At 41.5% G+C, this 23,366-nt stretch overlaps 1 protein-coding gene, 2 non-coding genes and 2 pseudogenes across 3 annotated transcripts; 4 read left to right on the forward strand and 1 right to left on the reverse strand.

The window, feature by feature from the left end:
- Window positions 1–675: 675 nt before the first annotated feature.
- Window positions 676–5,346, reverse strand: LOC120039887 (heat shock 70 kDa protein 14-like; the record flags this gene model as incomplete). Its single annotated transcript, XM_038985224.1, has 6 exons — window positions 5,252–5,346; window positions 4,888–4,968; window positions 4,071–4,153; window positions 2,192–2,240; window positions 1,465–1,567; window positions 676–889 (listed from the first exon to the last, which is right to left on the reverse strand). Coding segments are annotated over exons 1-6 (587 nt in total), but the record flags the coding sequence as incomplete, so codon positions are not given.
- A 15,269-nt stretch (window positions 5,347–20,615) lies between these two features.
- On the forward strand, window positions 20,616–20,734 carry LOC120039897. Its single transcript, XR_005475540.1, has one exon. It is a non-coding gene; the product is annotated as a 5S ribosomal RNA (ribosomal RNA).
- Window positions 20,735–21,425: 691 nt separating this feature from the next.
- LOC120039891 lies at window positions 21,426–21,575 on the forward strand (annotated as a pseudogene).
- Window positions 21,576–22,256: 681 nt separating this feature from the next.
- LOC120039898 lies at window positions 22,257–22,375 on the forward strand. Its single transcript, XR_005475541.1, has one exon. It is a non-coding gene; the product is annotated as a 5S ribosomal RNA (ribosomal RNA).
- A 691-nt stretch (window positions 22,376–23,066) lies between these two features.
- Window positions 23,067–23,216, forward strand: LOC120039890 (annotated as a pseudogene).
- Window positions 23,217–23,366: the final 150 nt, after the last annotated feature.

The following is a 23,366-nucleotide window of genomic DNA, read 5'->3' on the forward strand; positions in this document are numbered from 1 at the left end:
TGACCATATAGTAACCTGAGGCTCGTATTTCTGTGTGTTTATTATAATTAAGTATTTCTGTGTGTTTATTATAATTAAGTCTATGATTTGATATTTGATAGAGCAGTCTGACTGAGCGATGGTAGGCAGCAGCAGGCTCGTAAGCATTCATTCAAACAGTCCTTTCCTGCGTTTTGCCAGCAGCTCTTAGCAATGCTTGAAGCACAGCGCTGTTGATGACTTCAAGCCTATCAACTCCCCAGATTAGGTGGCAATACTAGTGCCTATAAGAACATCCAATAGTCAAAAGGTTTATGAAATACAAAGGTAGAGAGAAATAGTCAACGCGTCATAATTCCTATAATAACTACGACCTAAAACTTCTGAACTGGGAATATTGACCAGCTTTCATATGTTCTCATGTTCTGAGCAAGGAACTGAAACGTTAGCTTTCTGACATGGCACATATTGCACTTTTACTTTCTTCTCCAACACTGTGTTTTTGCATTATTTAAACCAAATTGAACATATTTCATTATTTATGAGACTTAAATAGATGTATTAAAGTTAAAATAAGTGTTCATTCAGTATTGTTGTAATTGTCATTATTACAAACATACATAAAAAATAAAAATAAAAAACCGGCCGATTAATTCGGTATTGTCTTTTTGGTTCCTCCAATAAAATGGGGTGGACCTGTAGTTCATAGCGTACCTCTTCCCAGAGGGGCAGTCCTGTCCGATGCCGTACGCCAGTAGAGCAGCAGCCGGCTCGTGGATCAGCCTCAACACACGGAACCCTGCCGCCTCCGCTGCCGCCCTCAACGCCGCCTTCTGAGCATGTGCGAACTCAAAGGGGACAGTGATGACAGCCTCTGTGACATCAGCGCCCAAGGCCGACTGGGCCGTCTCTATGGAAACAACAACAGATGAGAGGGTGGCCCAGTCCCAAGTGGACCTCTGGTAGTACTCCCTACCCGCAGGACAGCTGACGTGTTTTCACAGGTGGAAGGAGTTTGACAATAGTTTTAACTTGCTCCCTGATAGGCCGCCATATTGCTTAGACCCATTCAATCATCTGGGATCTCCACTAGTGCACAGCGTCAGGGGGGGGTCTGGGATCTCCACTAGTGCACAGCGTCAGGGGGGGGGGGTCTGGGATCTCCACTAGTGCACAGCGTCGGGGGGGGGGGGGGGGGGGATCTGGGATCTCCACTAGCGCAGAGCGTCGGGGGGGGGTCTGGGATCTCCACTAGTGCACAGCGTCAGGGGGGATCTGGGATCTCCACTAGTGCACAGCGTCAGGGGGGGGTCTGGGATCTCCACTAGTGCACAGCGTCAGGGGGGGGGGGTCTGGGATCTCCACTAGTGCACAGCGTCAGGGGGGGATCTGGGATCTCCACTAGCGCAGAGCGTCGGGGGGGGGGTCTGGGATCTCCACTAGTGCACAGCGTTAGGGCCCCCCACTGGGACAGTGTGTTCGAACCTTTCATCTTGTGTAGGATGAGTTTGGCGACATCTTGTGGAGCCACATGTCTGGTCGTCTCTCCAGTCATCTCATACATCGGCTTCTCTCCCTTGTTGACCAACTGAAACACATCAGATTCTCTATTATACAATATCACTGACAACGCAGTGTCGGGTAGTCTGACAACGCAGTGTCGGGTAGTCTGACAACGCAGTGTCGGGTAGTCTGACAACGCAGTGTCGGGTAGTCTGACAACGCAGTGTCGGGTAGTCTGACAACGCAGTGTCGGGTAGTCTGACAACGCAGTGTCGGGTAGTCTGACAACGCAGTGTCGGGTAGTCTGACAACGCAGTGTCGGGTAGTCTGACAACGCAGTGTCGGGTAGTCTGACAACGCAGTGTCGGGTAGTCTGACAACGCAGTGTTGGGTAGTCTGATAGAGACATGTTAATCACTGATAACGTAGTGTTAGGTAGTCTGATAACGTAGTGTTGGGTAGTCTAATAGAGACATGTTAATCACTGATAACAGTGTTAGGTAGTCTGACAATGCAGTGTTAGGTAGTCTGACAATGCAGTGTTAGGTAGTCTGACAATGCAGTGTTAGGTAGTCTGACAATGCAGTGTTAGGTAGTCTGACAATGCAGTGTTAGGTAGTCTGACAATGCAGTGTTAGGTAGTCTGACAATGCAGTGTTAGGTAGTCTGACACTAATGTCTAATAGGAGGTAGAGGGTTGTATACTCACAGGACATTTACTCTCAGCTTTATGCGTCTGCACCTCAGGATCCTCAAAGCTGCCGACAGGAAGAGGAAAAATGGGGAGAAGCAACAACGTGAGGCGAGTTCATTCTCTAGAACATTGGGAACGTACAGTTGAAGTCAGAAGCTAACGTCCACCTTTGCCAAATACATTAAAACTCAGTTTTTCACAATTCCTGACATTTAATCCTAGTAAATATTCCCCGTCTTAGGTCAGTTAGGATCACCACTTTATTTTAAGAATGTGAAATGTCAGAATAATAGTAGAGAGAATGATTTATTTCAGCTTTTATTTCATCACATTCCCAGTGGGTCAGAAGTTTACATACACTCAATTAGTATTTGGTAGCATTGCCCTTAAATTGTTTAACTTGGGTCAAACGTTTCAGGTAGCCTTCCACAAGCTTCCCACAATAAGTTGGGTGAATTTTGGCCCATTCCTCCAGACAGAGCTGGTGTAACTGAGTCAGGTTTGTAGGCCTCCTTGCTCGCACACGCTTTTTCAGTTCTGCCCAAACATTTTCTATAGGATTGAGGTCAGGGCTTTGTGACGGCCACTCCAATACCATGACTTTGTTATCCTTAAGCCATTTTGCCACAACTTTGGAAGTATGCTTGGGGTCATTGTCCATTTGGAAGACCCATTTGCGACCAAGCTTGAACTTCCTGACTGATGACTTGAGATGTCGCTTCAATATATCCACATAATTTTCCTACCTCATGATGCTATCTAGTTTGTGAAGTGCACCAGTCCATCGTGCAGCAAAGCACCCCCACAACATGATGCTGCCACCCCCGTGCTTCACGGTTGGGATGGTGTTTTTCGGCTTGCAAGCCTCCCCCTTTTTCCTCCAAACATAACGATGGTCATTATGGCCAAACAGTTCTATTTTTGTTTCATCAGACCTGAGGACATTTCTCCAAAAAGTACGATCTTTGTCCCCATGTGCAGTTGCAAACCGTAGTCTGGCTTTTTTACGGCGGTTTTGGAGTAGTGGCTTCTTCCTTGCTGAGCGGCCTTTCAGCTTATGTCGATATAGGACTCGTTTTACTGTGGATATAGATACTTTTGTACCTGTTGCCTCCAGCATCTTCACAAGGTCCTTTGCTGTTGTTCTGGGATTGATTTACACTTTTCGCACCAAATTACGTTCATCTCTTGGAGACAGAACGTGTCTCCTTCCTGAGCGGTATGACTGCTGCGTGATCCCATGGTGTTTATACTTGCGTAGTATTGTTTGTACAGATGAACATGGTACCTTCAGGGGCTTGGAAATTGCTCCCAGACTTGTGGATTTCTTGGCTGATTTCTTTTGATTTTCCCATGATGTCAAGCAAAGAGACACTGAGTTTGAAGGTAGGCCTTGAAATACATCCACAGGTACACCTCCAATTGACTCAAATGATTTCAATTCGCCTATCAGAAGCTTTTAATGCCATGACATCATTTTATGGAATTTTCCAAGCTGTTTAAAGGCACAGTCAACTTAGTGTATGTAAACTTCTGACCCACTGGAATTGTGATACAGTGAATTATAAGTGAAATACTCTGGAAAAATGACTTGTGTCATGCACAAAGTAGATGTCCTAACCGACTTGCCAAAACTATAGTTTGTTAACAAGAAATTTGTGGAGTGGTTGAAAAACTAGTTTTAATGACTCCAACCTGAGTGTATGTAAACTTCTGACTTCAACTGTAATACAGACACTCACCTCCTCCCCAGCACCTGTTTGACTTTAACCACAGTGTATGTAAACTTCTGACTTCAACTGTAATACAGACACTCACCTCCTCCCCAGCACCTGTTTGACTCTAACCACAGTGTATGTAAACTTCTGACTTCAACTGTAATACAGACACTCACCTCCTCCCCAGCACCTGTTTGACTTTAACCACAGTGTTGGCTGCGTTTCGGACACGACCCTGCTTAGCCGCAATCCCTACTATCTGCAGGGCAGAGACAGAGAGCGATGAGAGGGAGGCAGATGGAGGATAGGACAGACGGATTGAACAGGGAGGTGAAGGAGGGGTTACAGTGTGAGATGACAGATGGAGGATAGGACAAAGGTAAAACGGTTAACGTCAAGCTATGCATTAACCATTTTAACTGAAAACAATCACAGTAAGGTACTTAATTGTTACCCAGAAATGATTTGATATTGAGCTCAAAACGGCTGCATTGGACCTTTAAAGCGGGAACAGCGTTCAGAGTGACTATAATGAAAGTCTTCGCTAGGAAGACCTGAAACCTGCACACTGGCGAAAGACTGAGGGATTTTACACAGGTGTTCTGCGCATGCTCGATAACTAATTAGCACAGGTGGTCGCCTGTAGTCTTCCATGTGTTTCTGGAAACACGCACTAACATGGAGATATGGCCGTGTAGGAGCACTAACCTTATCAAGGTGTGTATCAACTTAACCTGTTATTTATCGCTGATATTAAAGACAAGGTCCTTGTGCTTGCAAAACCATACCGCAAGAGCTGCATGTTAATGTTCAGACCGAGCATAAAATCCCCCTACAATAGACGCCTTCCTTCGAGGACTCTGACAAACCCGCCTCCGCGACTCTTTATTTTGTCTATCCCCACCAAATTGTATTGGTCCCATACAAATATTTAGCAGATGAACCAGTTGAGGTAACTAAAATGAACCGGTATGTTAGCTAGTTGTATGATACCTGTTCGGTGTCTCGGTAAGCCACCACCGCAGGAGTGACTCGGTCCCCGGCGTCATTGGCGACCACCTCCGCTCGGCCATCCTGAACAAAACACAATACTACTGTCAAAAACCTTCCACCCTGGCTTGACCGATAAGAACATCTCAAAAGCCAAGCAAGTTATTTTATCGTTAGCTTTACTAGATGGCTAACACCGGTAGCCAACTCATTCACTCCATGCTAACATCGGCTAGCTACCGGTAACTAACTAACGTTGTGAAGCAGGTTTAGCCGGATCTTTGCAGACCTCCTAAATAGATCGCTTCATAACTGAAAAAAGAGACTAGTCACACCACTAAAAACGTTACAACAGGCAGCACAATACCTTAAAAATAGCTACACAGGCACATGTGTATCCGAAATGTACTCCTATAGCCGCCATGCTTGTTGAAAAATCACTGCGAGGCTGAACCAAGAAGGTTAAAGTTCATTTTACTTTAAACCAATCAGAGTAAAACGTTGTAGAAACTGACTCAATATTCAGCCAATCGGAGATATTTACTGAAACCAATCAGAAGAGGTCCTTGTGTCTGGCTGCAGCTGTAGTAGTTTGCGGCAGGTACCGGAGAGTTGTTATTTATTTATTTAACCTTTATTTAACTCAGCAAGTCAGTTAAGAAAGCTTTCTTATTTACAATGACGCGCTACCAAAAGGCCTCCTGGGGGGATTGGGGCTGGGATTAAAAATACATTAAATAGAAATATAGGAATCTTGTGTAGTAGAGATCCTCTATAGTTAGTTATAGTTAGACATTCAGTTGGTTCTGTTGTGTAGTAGAGATCCTCTATAGTTAGTTATAGTTAGACATTCAGCTGGTTATGTTGTGTAGTAGAGATCCTCTATAGTTAGTTATAGTTAGACATTCAGTTGGTTCTGTTGTGTAGTAGAGATCCTCTATAGTTAGTTATAGTTAGACATTCAGTTGGTTCTGTTGTGTAGTAGAGATCCTCTATAGTTAGTTATAGTTAGACATTCAGTTGGTTCTGTTGTGTAGTAGAGATCCTCTATAGTTAGTTATAGTTAGACATTCAGTTGGTTCTGTTGTGTAGTAGAGATCCTCTATAGTTAGTTATAGTTAGACATTCAGTTGGTTCTGTTGTGTAGTAGAGATCCTCTATAGTTAGTTATAGTTAGACATTCAGTTGGTTCTGTTGTGTAGTAGAGATCCTCTATAGTTAGTTATAGTTAGACATTCAGCTGGTTCTGTTGTGTAGTAGAGATCCTCTATAGTTAGTTATAGTTAGACATTCAGTTGGTTCTGTTGTGTAGTAGAGATCCTCTATAGTTAGTTATAGTTAGACATTCAGTTGGTTCTGTTGTGTAGTAGAGATCCTCTATAGTTAGTTATAGTTAGACATTCAGTTGGTTCTGTTGTGTAGTAGAGATCCTCTATAGTTAGTTATAGTTAGACATTCAGCTGGTTCTGTTGTGTAGTAGAGATCCTCTATAGTTAGTTATAGTTAGTTATACAGATGGTTCTGTTGTGTAGTAGAGATCCTCTATAGTTAGTTATACAGTTGGTTCTGTTGTGTAGTAGAGATCCTCTATAGTTAGTTATAGTTAGACATTCAGTTGGTTCTGTTGTGTAGTAGAGATCCTCTATAGTTAGTTATAGTTAGACATTCAGTTGGTTCTGTTGTGTAGTAGAGATCCTCTATAGTTAGTTATAGTTAGACATTCAGTTGGTTCTGTTGTGTAGTAGAGATCCTCTATAGTTAGTTATAGTTAGACATTCAGCTGGTTCTGTTGTGTAGTAGAGATCCTCTATAGTTAGTTATAGTTAGTTATACAGATGGTTCTGTTGTGTAGTAGAGATCCTCTATAGTTAGTTATACAGTTGGTTCTGTTGTGTAGTAGAGATCCTCTATAGTTAGTTATAGTTAGACATTCAGCTGGTTCTGTTGTGTAGTAGAGATCCTCTATAGTTAGTTATAGTTAGACATTCAGTTGGTTCTGTTGTGTAGTAGAGATCCTCTATAGTTAGTTATAGTTAGACATTCAGTTGGTTCTGTTGTGTAGTAGAGATCCTCTATAGTTAGTTATAGTTAGACATTCAGTTGGTTCTGTTGTGTAGTAGAGATCCTCTATAGTTAGTTATAGTTAGTTATACAGTTGGTTCTGTTGTGTAGTAGAGATCCTCTATAGTTAGTTATAGTTAGACATTCAGTTGGTTCTGTTGTGTAGTAGAGATCCTCTATAGTTAGTTATAGTTAGACATTCAGTTGGTTCTGTTGTGTAGTAGAGATCCTCTATAGTTAGTTATAGTTAGACATTCAGTTGGTTCTGTTGTGTAGTAGAGATCCTCTATAGTTAGTTATAGTTAGACATTCAGTTGGTTCTGTTGTGTAGTAGAGATCCTCTATAGTTAGCTATAGTTAGTTATACAGTTGGTTCTGTTGTGTAGTAGAGATCCTCTATAGTTAGTTATAGTTAGACATTCAGTTGGTTCTGTTGTGTAGTAGAGATCCTCTATAGTTAGTTATAGTTAGACATTCAGTTGGTTCTGTTGTGTAGTAGAGATCCTCTATAGTTAGTTATAGTTAGACATTCAGTTGGTTCTGTTGTGTAGTAGAGATCCTCTATAGTTAGTTATAGTTAGACATTCAGTTGGTTCTGTTGTGTAGTAGAGATCCTCTATAGTTAGTTATAGTTAGACATTCAGCTGGTTCTGTTGTGTAGTAGAGATCCTCTATAGTTAGTTATAGTTAGACATTCAGTTGGTTCTGTTGTGTAGTAGAGATCCTCTATAGTTAGTTATAGTTAGACATTCAGCTGGTTCTGTTGTGTAGTAGAGATCCTCTATAGTTAGTTATAGTTAGACATTCAGTTGGTTCTGTTGTGTAGTAGAGATCCTCTATAGTTAGTTATAGTTAGACATTCAGTTGGTTCTGTTGTGTAGTAGAGATCCTCTATAGTTAGTTATAGTTAGACATTCAGTTGGTTCTGTTGTGTAGTAGAGATCCTCTATAGTTAGTTATAGTTAGACATTCAGTTGGTTCTGTTGTGTAGTAGAGATCCTCTATAGTTAGTTATAGTTAGACATTCAGTTGGTTCTGTTGTGTAGTAGAGATCCTCTATAGTTAGTTATAGTTAGACATTCAGTTGGTTCTGTTGTGTAGTAGAGATCCTCTATAGTTAGTTATAGTTAGACATTCAGTTGGTTCTGTTGTGTAGTAGAGATCCTCTATAGTTAGTTATAGTTAGACATTCAGTTGGTTCTGTTGTGTAGTAGAGATCCTCTATAGTTAGTTATAGTTAGACATTCAGTTGGTTCTGTTGTGTAGTAGAGATCCTCTATAGTTAGTTATAGTTAGACATTCAGTTGGTTCTGTTGTGTAGTAGAGATCCTCTATAGTTAGTTATAGTTAGACATTCAGTTGGTTCTGTTGTGTAGTAGAGATCCTCTATAGTTAGTTATAGTTAGACATTCAGTTGGTTCTGTTGTGTAGTAGAGATCCTCTATAGTTAGTTATAGTTAGACATTCAGTTGGTTCTGTTGTGTAGTAGAGATCCTCTATAGTTAGTTATAGTTAGACATTCAGTTGGTTCTGTTGTGTAGTAGAGATCCTCTATAGTTAGTTATAGTTAGACATTCAGTTGGTTCTGTTGTGTAGTAGAGATCCTCTATAGTTAGTTATAGTTAGACATTCAGTTGGTTCTGTTGTGTAGTAGAGATCCTCTATAGTTAGTTATAGTTAGACATTCAGTTGGTTCTGTTGTGTAGTAGAGATCCTCTATAGTTAGTTATAGTTAGTTATACAGTTGGTTCTGTTGTGTAGTAGAGATCCTCTATAGTTAGTTATAGTTAGACATTCAGTTGGTTATGTTGTATAGTAGAGATCCTCCATAGTTAGTTATAGTTAGACATTCAGTTGGTTCTGTTGTGTAGTAGAGATCCTCTATAGTTAGTTATAGTTAGACATTCAGTTGGTTATGTTGTATAGTAGAGATCCTCTATAGTTAGTTATAGTTAGACATTCAGTTGGTTCTGTTGTGTAGTAGAGATCCTCTATAGTTAGTTATAGTTAGACATTCAGCTGGTTCTGTTGTGTAGTAGAGATCCTCTATAGTTAGTTATAGTTAGACATTCAGTTGGTTCTGTTGTGTAGTAGAGATCCTCTATAGTTAGTTATAGTTAGACATTCAGTTGGTTCTGTTGTGTAGTAGAGATCCTCTATAGTTAGTTATAGTTAGACATTCAGTTGGTTCTGTTGTGTAGTAGAGATCCTCTATAGTTAGTTATACAGTTGGTTCTGTTGTGTAGTAGAGATCCTCTATAGTTAGTTATAGTTAGACATTCAGTTGGTTCTGTTGTGTAGTAGAGATCCTCTATAGTTAGTTATAGTTAGACATTCAGTTGGTTCTGTTGTGTAGTAGAGATCCTCTATAGTTAGTTATAGTTAGACATTCAGTTGGTTCTGTTGTGTAGTAGAGATCCTCTATAGTTAGTTATAGTTAGACATTCAGTTGGTTCTGTTGTGTAGTAGAGATCCTCTATAGTTAGTTATAGTTAGACATTCAGTTGGTTCTGTTGTGTAGTAGAGATCCTCTATAGTTAGTTATAGTTAGACATTCAGTTGGTTCTGTTGTGTAGTAGAGATCCTCTATAGTTAGTTATAGTTAGACATTCAGCTGGTTATGTTGTGTAGTAGAGATCCTCTATAGTTAGTTATAGTTAGACATTCAGTTGGTTCTGTTGTGTAGTAGAGATCCTCTATAGTTAGTTATAGTTAGACATTCAGTTGGTTCTGTTGTGTAGTAGAGATCCTCTATAGTTAGTTATAGTTAGACATTCAGTTGGTTCTGTTGTGTAGTAGAGATCCTCTATAGTTAGTTATACAGTTGGTTCTGTTGTGTAGTAGAGATCCTCTATAGTTAGTTATAGTTAGACATTCAGTTGGTTCTGTTGTGTAGTAGAGATCCTCTATAGTTAGTTATAGTTAGACATTCAGCTGGTTATGTTGTGTAGTAGAGATCCTCTATAGTTAGTTATACAGTTGGTTCTGTTGTGTAGTAGAGATCCTCTATAGTTAGTTATAGTTAGACATTCAGTTGGTTCTGTTGTGTAGTAGAGATCCTCTATAGTTAGTTATAGTTAGACATTCAGTTGGTTCTGTTGTGTAGTAGAGATCCTCTATAGTTAGTTATAGTTAGACATTCAGTTGGTTCTGTTGTGTAGTAGAGATCCTCTATAGTTAGTTATAGTTAGACATTCAGTTGGTTATGTTGTGTAGTAGAGATCCTCTATAGTTAGTTATAGTTAGACATTCAGTTGGTTATGTTGTGTAGTAGAGATCCTCTATAGTTAGTTATAGTTAGACATTCAGTTGGTTCTGTTGTGTAGTAGAGATCCTCTATAGTTAGTTATACAGTTGAAGTCAGAAGTTTACATACACTTAGGGAGACACTCAAGTGTTTTAGTACTATATCTCTTAACACAATGATGAAAATAATCATGGCCTCTAAACCTTCAACCTACTGGACCCTATTCCATCTAAACTACTGAAAGAGGTGCTTCCTGTGCTCGGCCCTCCTATGTTGAACATAATAAATGGCTCTCTATCCACCGGATGTGTACCAAACTCACTAAAAGTGGCAGTAATAAAGCCTCTCTTGAAAAAGCCAAACCTTGACCCAGAAAATATAAAAAACTAATCGGCCTATATCGAATCTCCCATTCCTCTCAAAAATTGAAGAAAAAGCTGTTGCACAGCAACTCACTGCCTTCCTGAAGACAAACAATGTATTCTAAATGCTTCAGTCTGGTTTTAGACCCCATCATAGCACTGAGACTGCACTTGTGAAGGTTTTAATGGTGTCAGACCGAGGCTCTGCATTTGTCCTCGTGCTCCTAGACCTTAGTGCTGCTTTTGATACCATCGATCACCACATTCTTTTGGAGAGATTGGTAACCCAAATTGGTCTACACGGACAAGTTCTGGCCTGGTTTAGATCTTATCTGTCGGGAAAGATATCAGTTTGTCTCTGTGGATGGTTTGTCCTCTGACAAATCAACTGTACATTTCGGTGTTCCTCAAGGTTCCGTTTTAGGACCATTATTGTTTTCACTATATATTTTACCTCTTGAGGATGTTATTCGTAAACATAATGTTAACTTTCACTGCTATGCGGATGACACACAGCTGTACATTTCAATGAAACATGGTGAAGCCCCAAAATTGACCTTGCTGGAAGCCTGTGTTTCAGACATAAGGAAGTGGCGAAACAGAGATGCTTGTTCTAGGTCCCAAGAAACAAAGACATCTTCTGTTGAATCTGACAATTAATCTTGATGGTTGTACAGTCGTCTCAAATAAAACTGTGAAGGACCTCGGCGTTACTCTGGACCCTGATCTCTCTTTTGACGAACATATCAAGATTGTTTCAAGGACAGCTTTTTTCCATCTGCGTAACATTGCAAAAATCAGAAATATTCTGTCCAAAATTGATGCAGAAAAATGTATCCATGCTTTTGTTTCTTCTAGGTTAGACTACTGCAATGCTCTACTTTCCGGCTACCTGGATAAAGCACTAAATAAACTTCAGTTAGTACTAAATACGGCTGCTAGAATCCTGACTAGAACCAAAAAATTGGATCATATTACTCCAGTGCTAGCCTCCCTACACTGGCTTCCTGTTAAGGCAAGGGCTGATTTCAAGGTTTTACTGCTAACCTACAAAGCATTACATGGGCTTGCTCCTACCTATCTTTCCGATTTGATCCTGCCGTACATACCTACACGTACGCTACGGTCACAAGACGCAGGCCTCCTAATTGTCCCTAGAATTTCAAAGCAAACAGCTGGAGGCAGGGCTTTCTCCTATAGAGCTCCATTTTAATGGAATGGTCTGCCTACCCATGTGAGAGACGCAGACTCGGTCTCAACCTTTAAGTCTTTATTGAAGACTCATCTCTTCAGTAGGTCCTATGATTGAGTGTAGTCTGGCCCAGGAGTGTGAAGGTGAACGGAAAGCTCTGGAGCAACGAACCGCCCTTGCCGTCTCTGCCTGGTTCCCTTCTCTCCACTGGGATTCTCTGCCTCTAACCCTATTACAGGGTCTGAGTCACTGGCTTACTGGTGCTCTTCCTTGCCATCCCTAGGAGGGGTGCGTCACTTGAGTGGGTTGAGTCACTGACGTGGTCTTCCTGTCTGGGTTGGCGCCCCCCCCCCCTTGGGTTGTGCCGTGGCGGAGATCTTTGTGGGCTATACTCGGCCTTGTCTCAGGATGGTAAGTTGGTGGTTGAAGATATCCCTCTAGTGGTGCGGGGGCTGTGCTTTGGCAAAGTGGACGGGGTTATATCCTGCCTGTTTGGCCCTGTCCGGGGGTATCATCGGATGGGGCCACAGTGTCTCCTGACCCCTCCTGTCTCAGCCACCAGTATTTATGCTGCAGTAGTTTGTGTCAGGGGGCTAGGGTCAGTCTGTTATATCTGAAGTATTTCTCCAGTGTCCTGTGTGAATTTAAGTATGCTCTCTCTAATTCTCTCCTTTCTTTCTTTCTTTCTTTCTTTCTTTCTTTCTTTCTTTCTTTCTTTCTTTCTTTCTTTCTTTCTTTCTCTCTCTCTCGGGGGACCTGAGCCCTAGAACCATGCCTCAGGACTATCTGGCATGATGACTCCTTGCTGTCCCCAGTCCACCTGGCCGTGCTGCTGCTCCAGTTTCAACTGTTCTGCCTGCGGCTATGGAACCCTGACCTGTTCACTGGACGTGCTACCTGTCCCAGACCTGCTGTTTTCAACTCTCTAGAGACAGCAGGTAGAGATACTCTCAATGATCGGCTATGAAAAGCCAACTGACATTTACTCCTGAGGTGCTGACCTGTTGCACCCTCGACAACCACTGTGATTATTATTATTTGACCATGCTGGTCATTTATGAACATTTGAACATCTTGGCCATGTTCTGTTATAATCTCCACCCGGCACAGCCAGAAGAGAACTGGCCACCCCTCATAGCCTGGTTCCTCTCTAGGTTTCTTCCTAGGTTTTGGCCTTTCTAGGGAGTTTTTCCTAGCCACCTTGCTTCTACACCTGCATTGCTTGCTGTTTGGGGTTTTAGGCTGGGTTTCTGTACAGCACTTTGAGATATCAGCTGATGTAAGAAGGGCTTTATAAATACATTTGATTTGATTTGACTTAGGTTGGAGTCATTAAAACGAGTTTTTTAACCATACATAAACAAACTATAGTTTTGGCAAGTCAGTTAGGACATCTACTTTGTGCATGACACAAGTCATTTTTCCAACACATGTTTACAGACAGATTATTTCACTTGTAATTCACTGTATCATGGCTTTGGAAGCTTCTGATAGGCTAATTTACATAATTTGAGTCAATTGGAGGTGTACCTGTGGATGTATTCCAAGGCCTACCTTCATACTCAGTGCCTCTTTGCTTGACATCATGGGGAAATCAAAAGAAATCAGCCAAGACCTCAGAAAAAAAATGTGGACCTCCACAAGTCTGGTTCATCCTTGGAAGCAATTTCCAAGCCCCTGAAGGTACAACATTCATCTGTACAAAGAATAGTACGCAAGTATAAACACCATGGGACCACGCAGCCGTCATACCGCTCAGGAAGTAGACGCGTTCTGTCTCCTAGAGATGAACGTAATTTGGTGCGAAAAGTGCAAAACAATCCCAGAATAACAGCAAACGACCTTGTGAAGATGCTGGAGGAAACGGATACAAAAGTATCTATATCCACAGTAAAACGAGTCCTATATCGACATAACCTGAAAGGCCACTCAGCAAGGAAGAAGCCACTGCTCCAATACCGCCATAAAAAAAGCCAGACTACAGTTTGCAACTTCACACGGGGATAAAGATTGTACTTTTTGGAGAAATGTCCTCTGATCTGATGAAACAAAAATAGAACTGTTTGGCCATAATGACCATCGTTATGTTTGGAGGAAAAAGGGGGATGCTTGCAAGCCGAAGAACACCATCCCAACCGTGAAGCATGGGGGTGGCAGCATCATGTTGTGGGGGTGCTTTGCTGCACGATGGACTGGTGCACTTCACAAAATAGATGGCATCATGAGGTAGGAAAAGTATGTGGATATATTGAAGCAACATCAAGACATCAGTCAGGAAGTTAAAACTTGGTCGCAAATGGGTCTTCCAAATGGACAATGACCCCAAGCATACTTCCAAAGTTGTGGCAAAATGGCTTAAGGACAACAAAGTCAAGGTATTGGAGTGGCCATCACAAAGCCCTGACCTCAATCCTATAGAAAATTTTGTAGGCAGAACTGAAAAATTGTGTGCGAGTAAGGAGGCCTACAAAACTGACTCAGTTACACCAGCTTTGTCAGGAGGAATGGGACAAAATTCACCCAACTTATTGTGGGAAGCTTGTGGAAGGCTACCTGAAACGTTTGACCCAATTTAAACAATTTAAAGGCAATGCTACCAAATATCAATTGAGTATATGTAAACTTCTGACCCACTGTGATGAAAGAAATAAAAGCTGAAATAAATGACTCTCTACTATTATTTTGACATTTCACATTCTTAAAATAAAGTGGTGATCCTAACTGACCTTAGACAGGGATTTTTTACTAGGATTAAATGTCAGAAATTGTGAAAAACTGAGTATAAATGTATTTGGCTAAGGTGTATGTAAACTTCTGACTTCAACTGTATGTAAATGTGATGTTTCCATTTTTTTGTTTTTTATACATTTTCAAAAAATTATTTAAAAAAACAGTTTTTGCTTTGTTGTTCTGGGGTGTGTAGATTGAGGGGGGGAAATCAATTGTGTTAATTTTAGAATAAGGCTGTAACGTCACAAAATGTGGAAAAGGTCAAGGGGTCTGAATACTTGTTGAATGCACTGTAGGTACTCCTATATGCTTAATTTAGAGTTATTCATTAATCAACTTGACTCTAGTTTCCCAGCATCCCCTTTGTGTGATGCAACCTAAAACAGGCCCTTGGGCCCTTGGGCTAAATATAATAACTATAAATCCCTTCTACCCGAGTGCTGCTCTAAAGCCTCACTCACGTGGCTCTCCATCACTTGATTGGATCTTAATCGCAGGCTACAAGTGAAAATGTGATGATGCAGGTAATGCTTTTATTATAAAGAAGCATTTTTATGGTGAAAATTATCTTCCTCAAACTTGAAACTCACACGCTGCTTATGTATGCCAGTTAGGGTTGTAAAGTGGATTAATCTGCTTCATTTTAGTAATTTATTTGGCCACTTTAGTTTTGATACAACCCTTATCAAAACATATAGGCCTATGGGCTAGGCTACATGAGGTGTGATACTAACCTTATTAAAACATATAGGACTATGGGCTAGGCTACATGAGGTGTGATACTAACCTTATTAAAACATATAGGCCTATGGGCTAGGCTACATGAGGTGTGATACTAACCTTATTAAAACATATAGGCCTATGGGCTAGGCTACATGAGGTGTGATACAACCCTTATCAAAACATATAGGACTATGGGCTAGGCTACATGAGGTGTGATACTAACCTTATTAAAACATATAGGACTATGGGCTAGGCTACATGAGGTGTGATACTAACCTTATTAAAACATATAGGACTAGGCTACATGAGGTGTGATACTAACCTTATTAAAACATATAGGACTATGGGCTAGGCTACATGAGGTGTGATACTAACCTTATTAAAACATATAGGCCTATGGGCTAGGCTACATGAGGTGTGATACTAACCTTATTAAAACATATAGGACTATGGGCTAGGCTAGATGAGGTGTGATACTACCCTTATTAAAACATATAGGCCTATGGGCTACATGAGGTGTGATTTGAAAAAGCCGCAAAAAAAGGCATTGTTTCTTGACTATCACATAACTCTTGGCGTACAGATAAGAGCCGTTTGAGTGTGGCCGCAGCATGTGAGACATCCCATGGTTTTACTGCAGGAAGTCAGCTGTATGGAAACTTGCAGGAAGGAGTATATTATAGTGTGAACTGTGACGAACGCAGTTATACGGTTGAGACCTATCTTATATCTGCATAGACTAACCAATCGCCTTGTACACATTATGTTCCGCCCTTGTTTCCACCTAACTGCTATACGAAGACAGAGGTTGTACTTCCTATAAAAGCAGAGAGCCAACTCTGTTCGTTGGGCTTTCAACTGTTTGAGTGATTGTTGATTGCTCCATTTTGGGAAATCTTACAATAAAGTTGCTGTTTCGAAGACATCTACATTCTCTCTTCTTTTGGTTAGAATTTCCACCACAGTCTCAAATATGAACAGTGGCCGTATCCACTCGTATCCACACAAGATGTAGCTCGGTTTTGGTAACCTTTCCAAAGCCTTGCACTTCCTTTGTCTGACTTTTGTTTCTCACTATCTGTGAATGTTTGAGTGCTGAGAACACTTGTTCCTCTTGGTCTCCCTACATTTGGATGAACGGAGAGCATAGAAAGGATTGCAGGTGATCTCTGCTTCCATCAACATAAAAGTAGCAAAGTCCTGGAAACTGGGGAGTTCTTGACTGTTCAAGGTTTATGTAACTTGTCTGTTCTAGTGAGAAACTGCCCAGTCAGGGAGTTTTTTTTTAAAACTAGCTTCTGATTCTCTTCAGTCATTTAATATCTGAAGACCTTTAACATGAGGTACAGCATCCTGACAGGCATTCCCAAAATCTGAAAGTCCTACAGCGTCCTGACAGGCATCCCAAAACCTGAAAGTCCTACAGCGTCCTGACAGGCATCCCAAAACCTGAAAGTCCTACAGCGTCCTGACAGGCATCCCAAAACCTGAAAGTCCTACAGCGTCCTGACAGGCATCCCAAAACCTGAAAGTCCTACAGCGTCCTGACAGGCATCCCAAAACCTGAAAGTCCTACAGCGTCCTGACAGGCATCCCAAAACCTGAAAGTCCTACAGCGTCCTGACAGGCATCCCAAAACCTGAAAGTCCTACAGCGTCCTGACAGGCATCCCAAAACCTGAAAGTCCTACAGCGTCCTGACAGGCATCCCAAAACCTGAAAGTCCTACAGCGTCCTGACAGGTATCCCAAAACCTGAAAGTCCTACAGCGTCCTGACAGGCATCCCAAAACCTGAAAGTCCTACAGCGTCCTGACAGGCATCCCAAAACCTGAAAGTCCTACAGCGTCCTGACAGGCATCCCAAAACCTGAAAGTCCTACAGCGTCCTGACAGGCATCCCAAAACCTGAAAGTCCTACAGCGTCCTGACAGGCATCCCAAAACCTGAAAGTCCTACAGCGTCCTGACAGGCATCCCAAAACCTGAAAGTCCTACAGCGTCCTGACAGGCATCCCAAAACCTGAAAGTCCTACAGCGTCCTGACAGGTATCCCAAAACCTGAAAGTCCTACAGCGTCCTGACAGGCATCCCAAAACCTGAAAGTCCTACAGCGTCCTGAAGTTGATGTTTTCAAGCCTTTCTCTAAATGCCCTCTGTATAACAAATGGCCATATCTATGGTTGAGTTTGTTCCACGCGTCTTTGTAGGCCATTTCTGTAGAAAGTACCATCCAGGGTCTTACGAGCCGGGCCACCCACAGACTTCTTAAGATAATAAAGCTTGTCAGCTGATGAGATGCTTCTTCGATAAGTGACACAAATGAAGCTTTCCACTCAAATAATTGAATACAAATGGCTCTGGTATTGGAAGTCAGGGCTATGCTATCTTGGAAGGCTTGAGCCAGAGAAATCCCCATGAGGTGATGATGCTGGGGCGTTGGAGGGTTGTTGGATAGTAGTTGGAGATGTATGTTGTTCTTCAGTAATGTTGTCGGCAGTTTGAAAGCTAGTTTCCTATTCTACCTCCTGGTTGTAGGCCTCCAACCTGGCCCGAGCTGCCCTTACGTCTCTCTCTGTCTGTAATCGTTCCAACTCACATTTCTGAGCTTCAAGATCCTTCCTTTGCTGCTCTTTTTAAGTGTTTCCTTTTTGTTTATTTTCCTCCAGCAACACTTCCTGTCCCAACTTCCTGGCAGCTCCGCTGCTGCGTCTGCACGTTTGGCTGCCAAACTTAAGGCCATGGAGTGATTGCTGAACTGAACTCTGGGCTTGTGATTCATTTGTGAGACCGTAGGTCCGTAAATGGAGCAAGCGTAGTCGGATCAAGGTAATCTGCTGTAACTGCCTCACATGGGTCAACAAGACGCCTTAACTCAGTTGACGGTGTGATGTGATCTCGAATTTCAAGATAGACGCTCATGACATCATCCTTTTCCTTTCTCCAATGTGTGGATCAGAAATGCCAGCTGGCGCTCTAACATCTGACTTTAGCTGCTATCTTGCTTTGCGGGATCTTCCATTGGTCATACATGGAGATGAGTCTTTTTATTCATTTTTCTGTGCCTCTTCTCTTTGCAATGCATTTTGTATGTCGGGATCTTTGGTCGGACAGAGCTTTGAAGGCCTTGAGTTTCCGCGTAGACATCTTGAAGTTGACCTTGGTCATTTACAGCTTGAATTTGTTCCTCTAGGCGATGTCTCTCTGTAGTCTCCATTTAATTTTCTTAAGCTCTTGAATTTCGTGTTGAAAACATTTAATCTGCTTCTCTAACTCTCCTAAAATTGAAGGAGAGGTGACTGACTGCCATTTTAAATTTGATTTACAGTGAACTTGGGAGAAAGGCACATTAGCACATATGCCAATTGAAATATCCAAATATCAATATAACGCTGAATCAACATAGCTGAATTCACTCTACTATACAGTATATGGGTATCCAATCCTTACAAACATGCTTGAATCAACCGTAAATCAATCAGACAACAATATACAGCCGTCCTTAATACTTTTAGACGATGGGAAAGTACCCTTTAGTTATGTCCATAGATGGGTGTTTTAATGGGAAAGTACCTTTTAGTTATGTCCATAGATGGGTGTTTTAATGGGAAAGTACCCTTTAGTTATGTCCATAGATGGGTGTTTTAATGGGAAAGTACCTTTAGTTATGTCCATAGATGGGTGTTTTAATGGGAAAGTACCCTTTAGTTATGTCCATAGATGGGTGTTTTAATGGGAAAGTACCTTTTAGTTATGTCCATAGATGGGTGTTTTAATGGGAAAGTATCTTTAGTTATGTCCATAGATGGGTGTTTTAATGGGAAAGTACCTTTAGTTATGTCCATAGATGGGTGTTTTAATGGGAAAGTACCCTTTAGTTATGTCCATAGATGGGTGTTTTAATGGGAAAGTACCCTTTAGTTATGTCCATAGATGGGTGTTTTAAAGGGGAAGTACCCTTTAGTTATGTCCATAGATGGGTGTTTTAATGGGAAAGTACCCTTTAGTTATGTCCATAGATGGGTGTTTTAATGGGAAAGTACCTTTAGTTATCTCCATAGATGGGTGTTTTAATGGGAAAGTACCTTTAGTTTACATTTACATTTAAGTCATTTAGCAGACGCTCTTATCCAGAGCGACTTACAAATTGGTGCATTCACCTTATGATATCCAGTGGAACAACCACTTTACAATAGTGCATCTAAATCTTTTAAGGGGGGGGGGGGGGGTTAGAAGGATTACTTTATCCTATCCTAGTGTAGCGTGGTTCATTCTGCGTTGTGTAATTTTAATTAGGACGCTGCCACAACTGACGGTCTGCTCGTTGAAATCTTTTTATTTGCCCTGCACACGAAGAGACAACACACATGTTACCCTTGGCGCAGTCACAGCTCTCGGGCACCTTGCTAGCCTGAAGGTCAAGCAAAAGAGAACGATAAAGGGGTATGGAAATACAGATAACCCGCGATGGGCCAAACCAAAATATACAAAACTTTTACAATCACATGTATGTACAATATTGGTATGAAAAAGTGTTTGTACACCAAATAAAAACATTAGCTATGCAGCTGTAATTAAATAAAAAATTACACTGAATTATTATTATTATTATCAAATTATTAACATCCCCTCTTGACCTGGCCTATTTGAATTGGTCCTTGTGTGCAATTTGGTGCGTAATCTAGGGGAACAACATCACACTGCTACACTAGGTATTCCTTAAAGAGGTGGGGTTATGTCCATAGATGGGTGTTTTAATGATAAACCGTTGCTTGGCGGCAGGCTTGAGGATGACTTGAGTCAACTGACTGTGCTTATGGAGATCTTTGAAGTCAGTTGTGAAGGAGACTTTGTGGACCAATCGAAAGGTGGAAACATTTGTTTGTAGCAAAACATTGCTGGCATTTTGTCGAAACATTATGTTGCGAAATGCAGCATTGTATTTATGCCACGCTGGTACTTCAATCAAGAGATAGTTGAGAAGCCACTCTAACCCCCCCGGTCATGATGTGTCATACGCGCCCCATGCGCTTCCAATATGAAATTGTCCATACATGCGTTCCTCCTTAGCACAGAACAATGCAATAGGTTTTCAACATCCAGAGCTTTTGTGTATTTATTGTGGCTAGTAGGATAGCTGCATGGGAAACTGTTGCTGATGATGTATTTGTCAGAAGTCATTGTATTTGTCCGTTTTTTCCCACAAGGCTGAAATATGTGCCCTCGCTTTGAAATGTTAGCAAGGTTTGTTTGTATTTCATCCAACTATCTGTGCTAAAAAGTGATGGCTACAGTATATGTAATTTCTTCCACTTTTTGAGTGAGCCAAAGTTCAAGCTGCTTATCTAATTGGTGAGAATGCAATGTCTGTTTTTCAGACTCACTTTGACTTTATATAGTGTACCAAGAGATGTTCCTTCGCTTACGGTCATACCAGCCTGAATACGCCCGATCTCGTCTGATCTCGGAAGCTAAGCAGGGTCGGGCCTGGTTAGTACTTGGATGGGAGACCGCCTGGGAATACCAGGTGCTGTAAGCCTTTTGTCCACTAGGGGGTGTGGCATTATTTCATCAGCAACACTGCCTTGTAGTAAGCATTTGATGCTGAATTGACTAAATGCAGCTTCTATGGGCTAGTCTCCCCTGCCCTTTTAATACGATCAAAGTTCCTTGTGTTGTCAGGGAGCAACTGCCTTTTATGCATAAGACAAATAAGAATATTGTTACTGAATGCAGCTTGTGTGTGCTCTGTGCTCCCTCGCCCTGTTCAAATGATCAAAGGAAATAATGCTGGTGAGGAGTGGAACTGGACTGGTGTCTGATGGCCCTGTGTTTTCCATGTTGGAATTACAACCCTTCTTTTATGGAGTAAATCAAAAGCACAAGAGAATCTGAGATGTTATCGATAATAAATCAATTGGTTTCATGCATTTGTCTGTGTGTGTGTGTGTGTCTGAATGTGATTGTATTTTGTCATATCGCAAACATTTGTGATATCAGATAGGTTAAGATATTAAAAAGTAATTGGTGATTTTTTCGACAGTGTTGCATGATGGGAATCTAGTGGTTCACTGATATAATCTAGTAAACAAAATAAACTACTTTTTCACTACTCTGTGTGCAAGTGCATTCCTAAACGGCATTTAACGCAGGTCGATGTGATATGATATTATCAGAACACAAAGTGGTTACCGTTAGCGGAAAATGTTGGCACTGGAGACACTTTTCCTCCACTAAGCAGAAGAGATACCGTGATCAAGAAGGTGGTTGACCCAGTGTGGGGCTCAGCCATTCCACTCTGGCTGGGCTGACCCCTTTTGAATTTTCCAAATGTGGGAATCTCGAATGCAAAATTTATGGTAGTGGTCGTTCGCGCTTTACCCTGATATCTTTGTTAATGATAAACCGTTGCTTGGCGGCAGGCTTAAGGATGACTTGAGTCAACCGACTGTGCTTATGGAGATCTTTGAAGTCAGTTGTGAAAGAGACTTTGTGGACCAATCGAAAGGTGGAAACATTTGTTTGTAGCAAAACATTGTTGGCATTTTGTCGAAACATTATGTTGCGAAATGCAGCATTGTATTTATGCCACGCTGGTACTTCAATCAGGAGATAGTTGAGTAGCCACTCTAACCCCCCCCGGTCATGATGTGTCATACGCGCCCCATGCGCTTCCAATATGAAATTGTCCATACATGCGTTCCTCCTTAGCACAGAACAATGCAATAGGTTTTCAACATCCAGAGCTTTTGTGTATTTATTGTGGCTAGTAGGATAGCTGCATGGGAAACTGTTGCTGATGATGTATTTGTCAGAAGTCATTGTATTTGTCCGTTTTTTCCCACAAGGCTGAAATATGTGCCCTCGCTTTGAAATGTTAGCAAGGTTTGTTTGTATTTCATCCAACTATCTGTGCTAAAAAGTGATGGCTACAGTATATGTAATTTCTTCCACTTTTTGAGTGAGCCAAAGTTCAAGCTGCTTATCTAATTGGTGAGAATGCAATGTCTGTTTTTCAGACTCACTTTGACTTTATATAGTGTACCAAGAGATGTTCCTTCGCTTACGGTCATACCAGCCTGAATACGCCCGATCTCGTCTGATCTCGGAAGCTAAGCAGGGTCGGGCCTGGTTAGTACTTGGATGGGAGACCGCCTGGGAATACCAGGTGCTGTAAGCCTTTTGTCCACTAGGGGGTGTGGCATTATTTCATCAGCAACACTGCCTTGTAGTAAGCATTTGATGCTGAATTGACTAAATGCAGCTTCTATGGGCTAGTCTCCCCTGCCCTTTTAATACGATCAAAGTTCCTTGTGTTGTCAGGGAGCAACTGCCTTTTATGCATAAGACAAATAAGAATATTGTTACTGAATGCAGGTTGTGTGTGCTTTGTGCTCCCTCGCCCTGTTCAAATGATCAAAGGAAATAATGCTGGTGAGGAGTGGAACTGGACTGGTGTCTGATGGCCCTGTGTTTTCCATGTTGGAATTACAACCCTTCTTTTATGGAGTAAATCAAAAGCACAAGAGAATCTGAGATGTTATCGATAATAAATCAATTGGTTTCATGCATTTGTCTGTGTGTGTGTGTGTGTCTGAATGTGATTGTATTTTGTCATATCGCAAACATTTGTGATATCAGATAGGTTAAGATATTAAAAAGTAATTGGTGATTTTTTCGACAGTGTTGCATGATGGGAATCTAGTGGTTCACTGATATAATCTAGTAAACAAAATAAACTACTTTTTCACCACTCTGTGTGCAAGTGCATTCCTAAACGGCATTTAACGCAGGTCGATGTGATATGATATTATCAGAACACAAAGTGGTTACCGTTAGCGGAAAATGTTGGCACTGGAGACACTTTTCCTCCACTAAGCAGAAGAGATACTGTGATCAAGAAGGTGGTTCACCCGGTGTGGGGCTCAGCCATTGCACTCTGGCTGTGCTGACCCCTTGCGAATTTTCCAAATGTGGGAATCTCGAATGCAAAATTTATGGTAGTGGTCGTTTGCGCTTTACCCTGATATCTTTGTTAATGATAAACCGTTGCTTGGCGGCAGGCTTAAGGATGACTTGAGTCAACCGACTGTGCTTATGGAGATCTTTGAAGTCAGTTGTGAAAGAGACTTTGTGGACCAATCGAAAGGTGGAAACATTTGTTTGTAGCA

This window comes from Salvelinus namaycush, unplaced genomic scaffold, assembly GCF_016432855.1.
Source record: "Salvelinus namaycush isolate Seneca unplaced genomic scaffold, SaNama_1.0 Scaffold3062, whole genome shotgun sequence".
Lineage (NCBI taxonomy): Eukaryota > Metazoa > Chordata > Actinopteri > Salmoniformes > Salmonidae > Salvelinus > Salvelinus namaycush.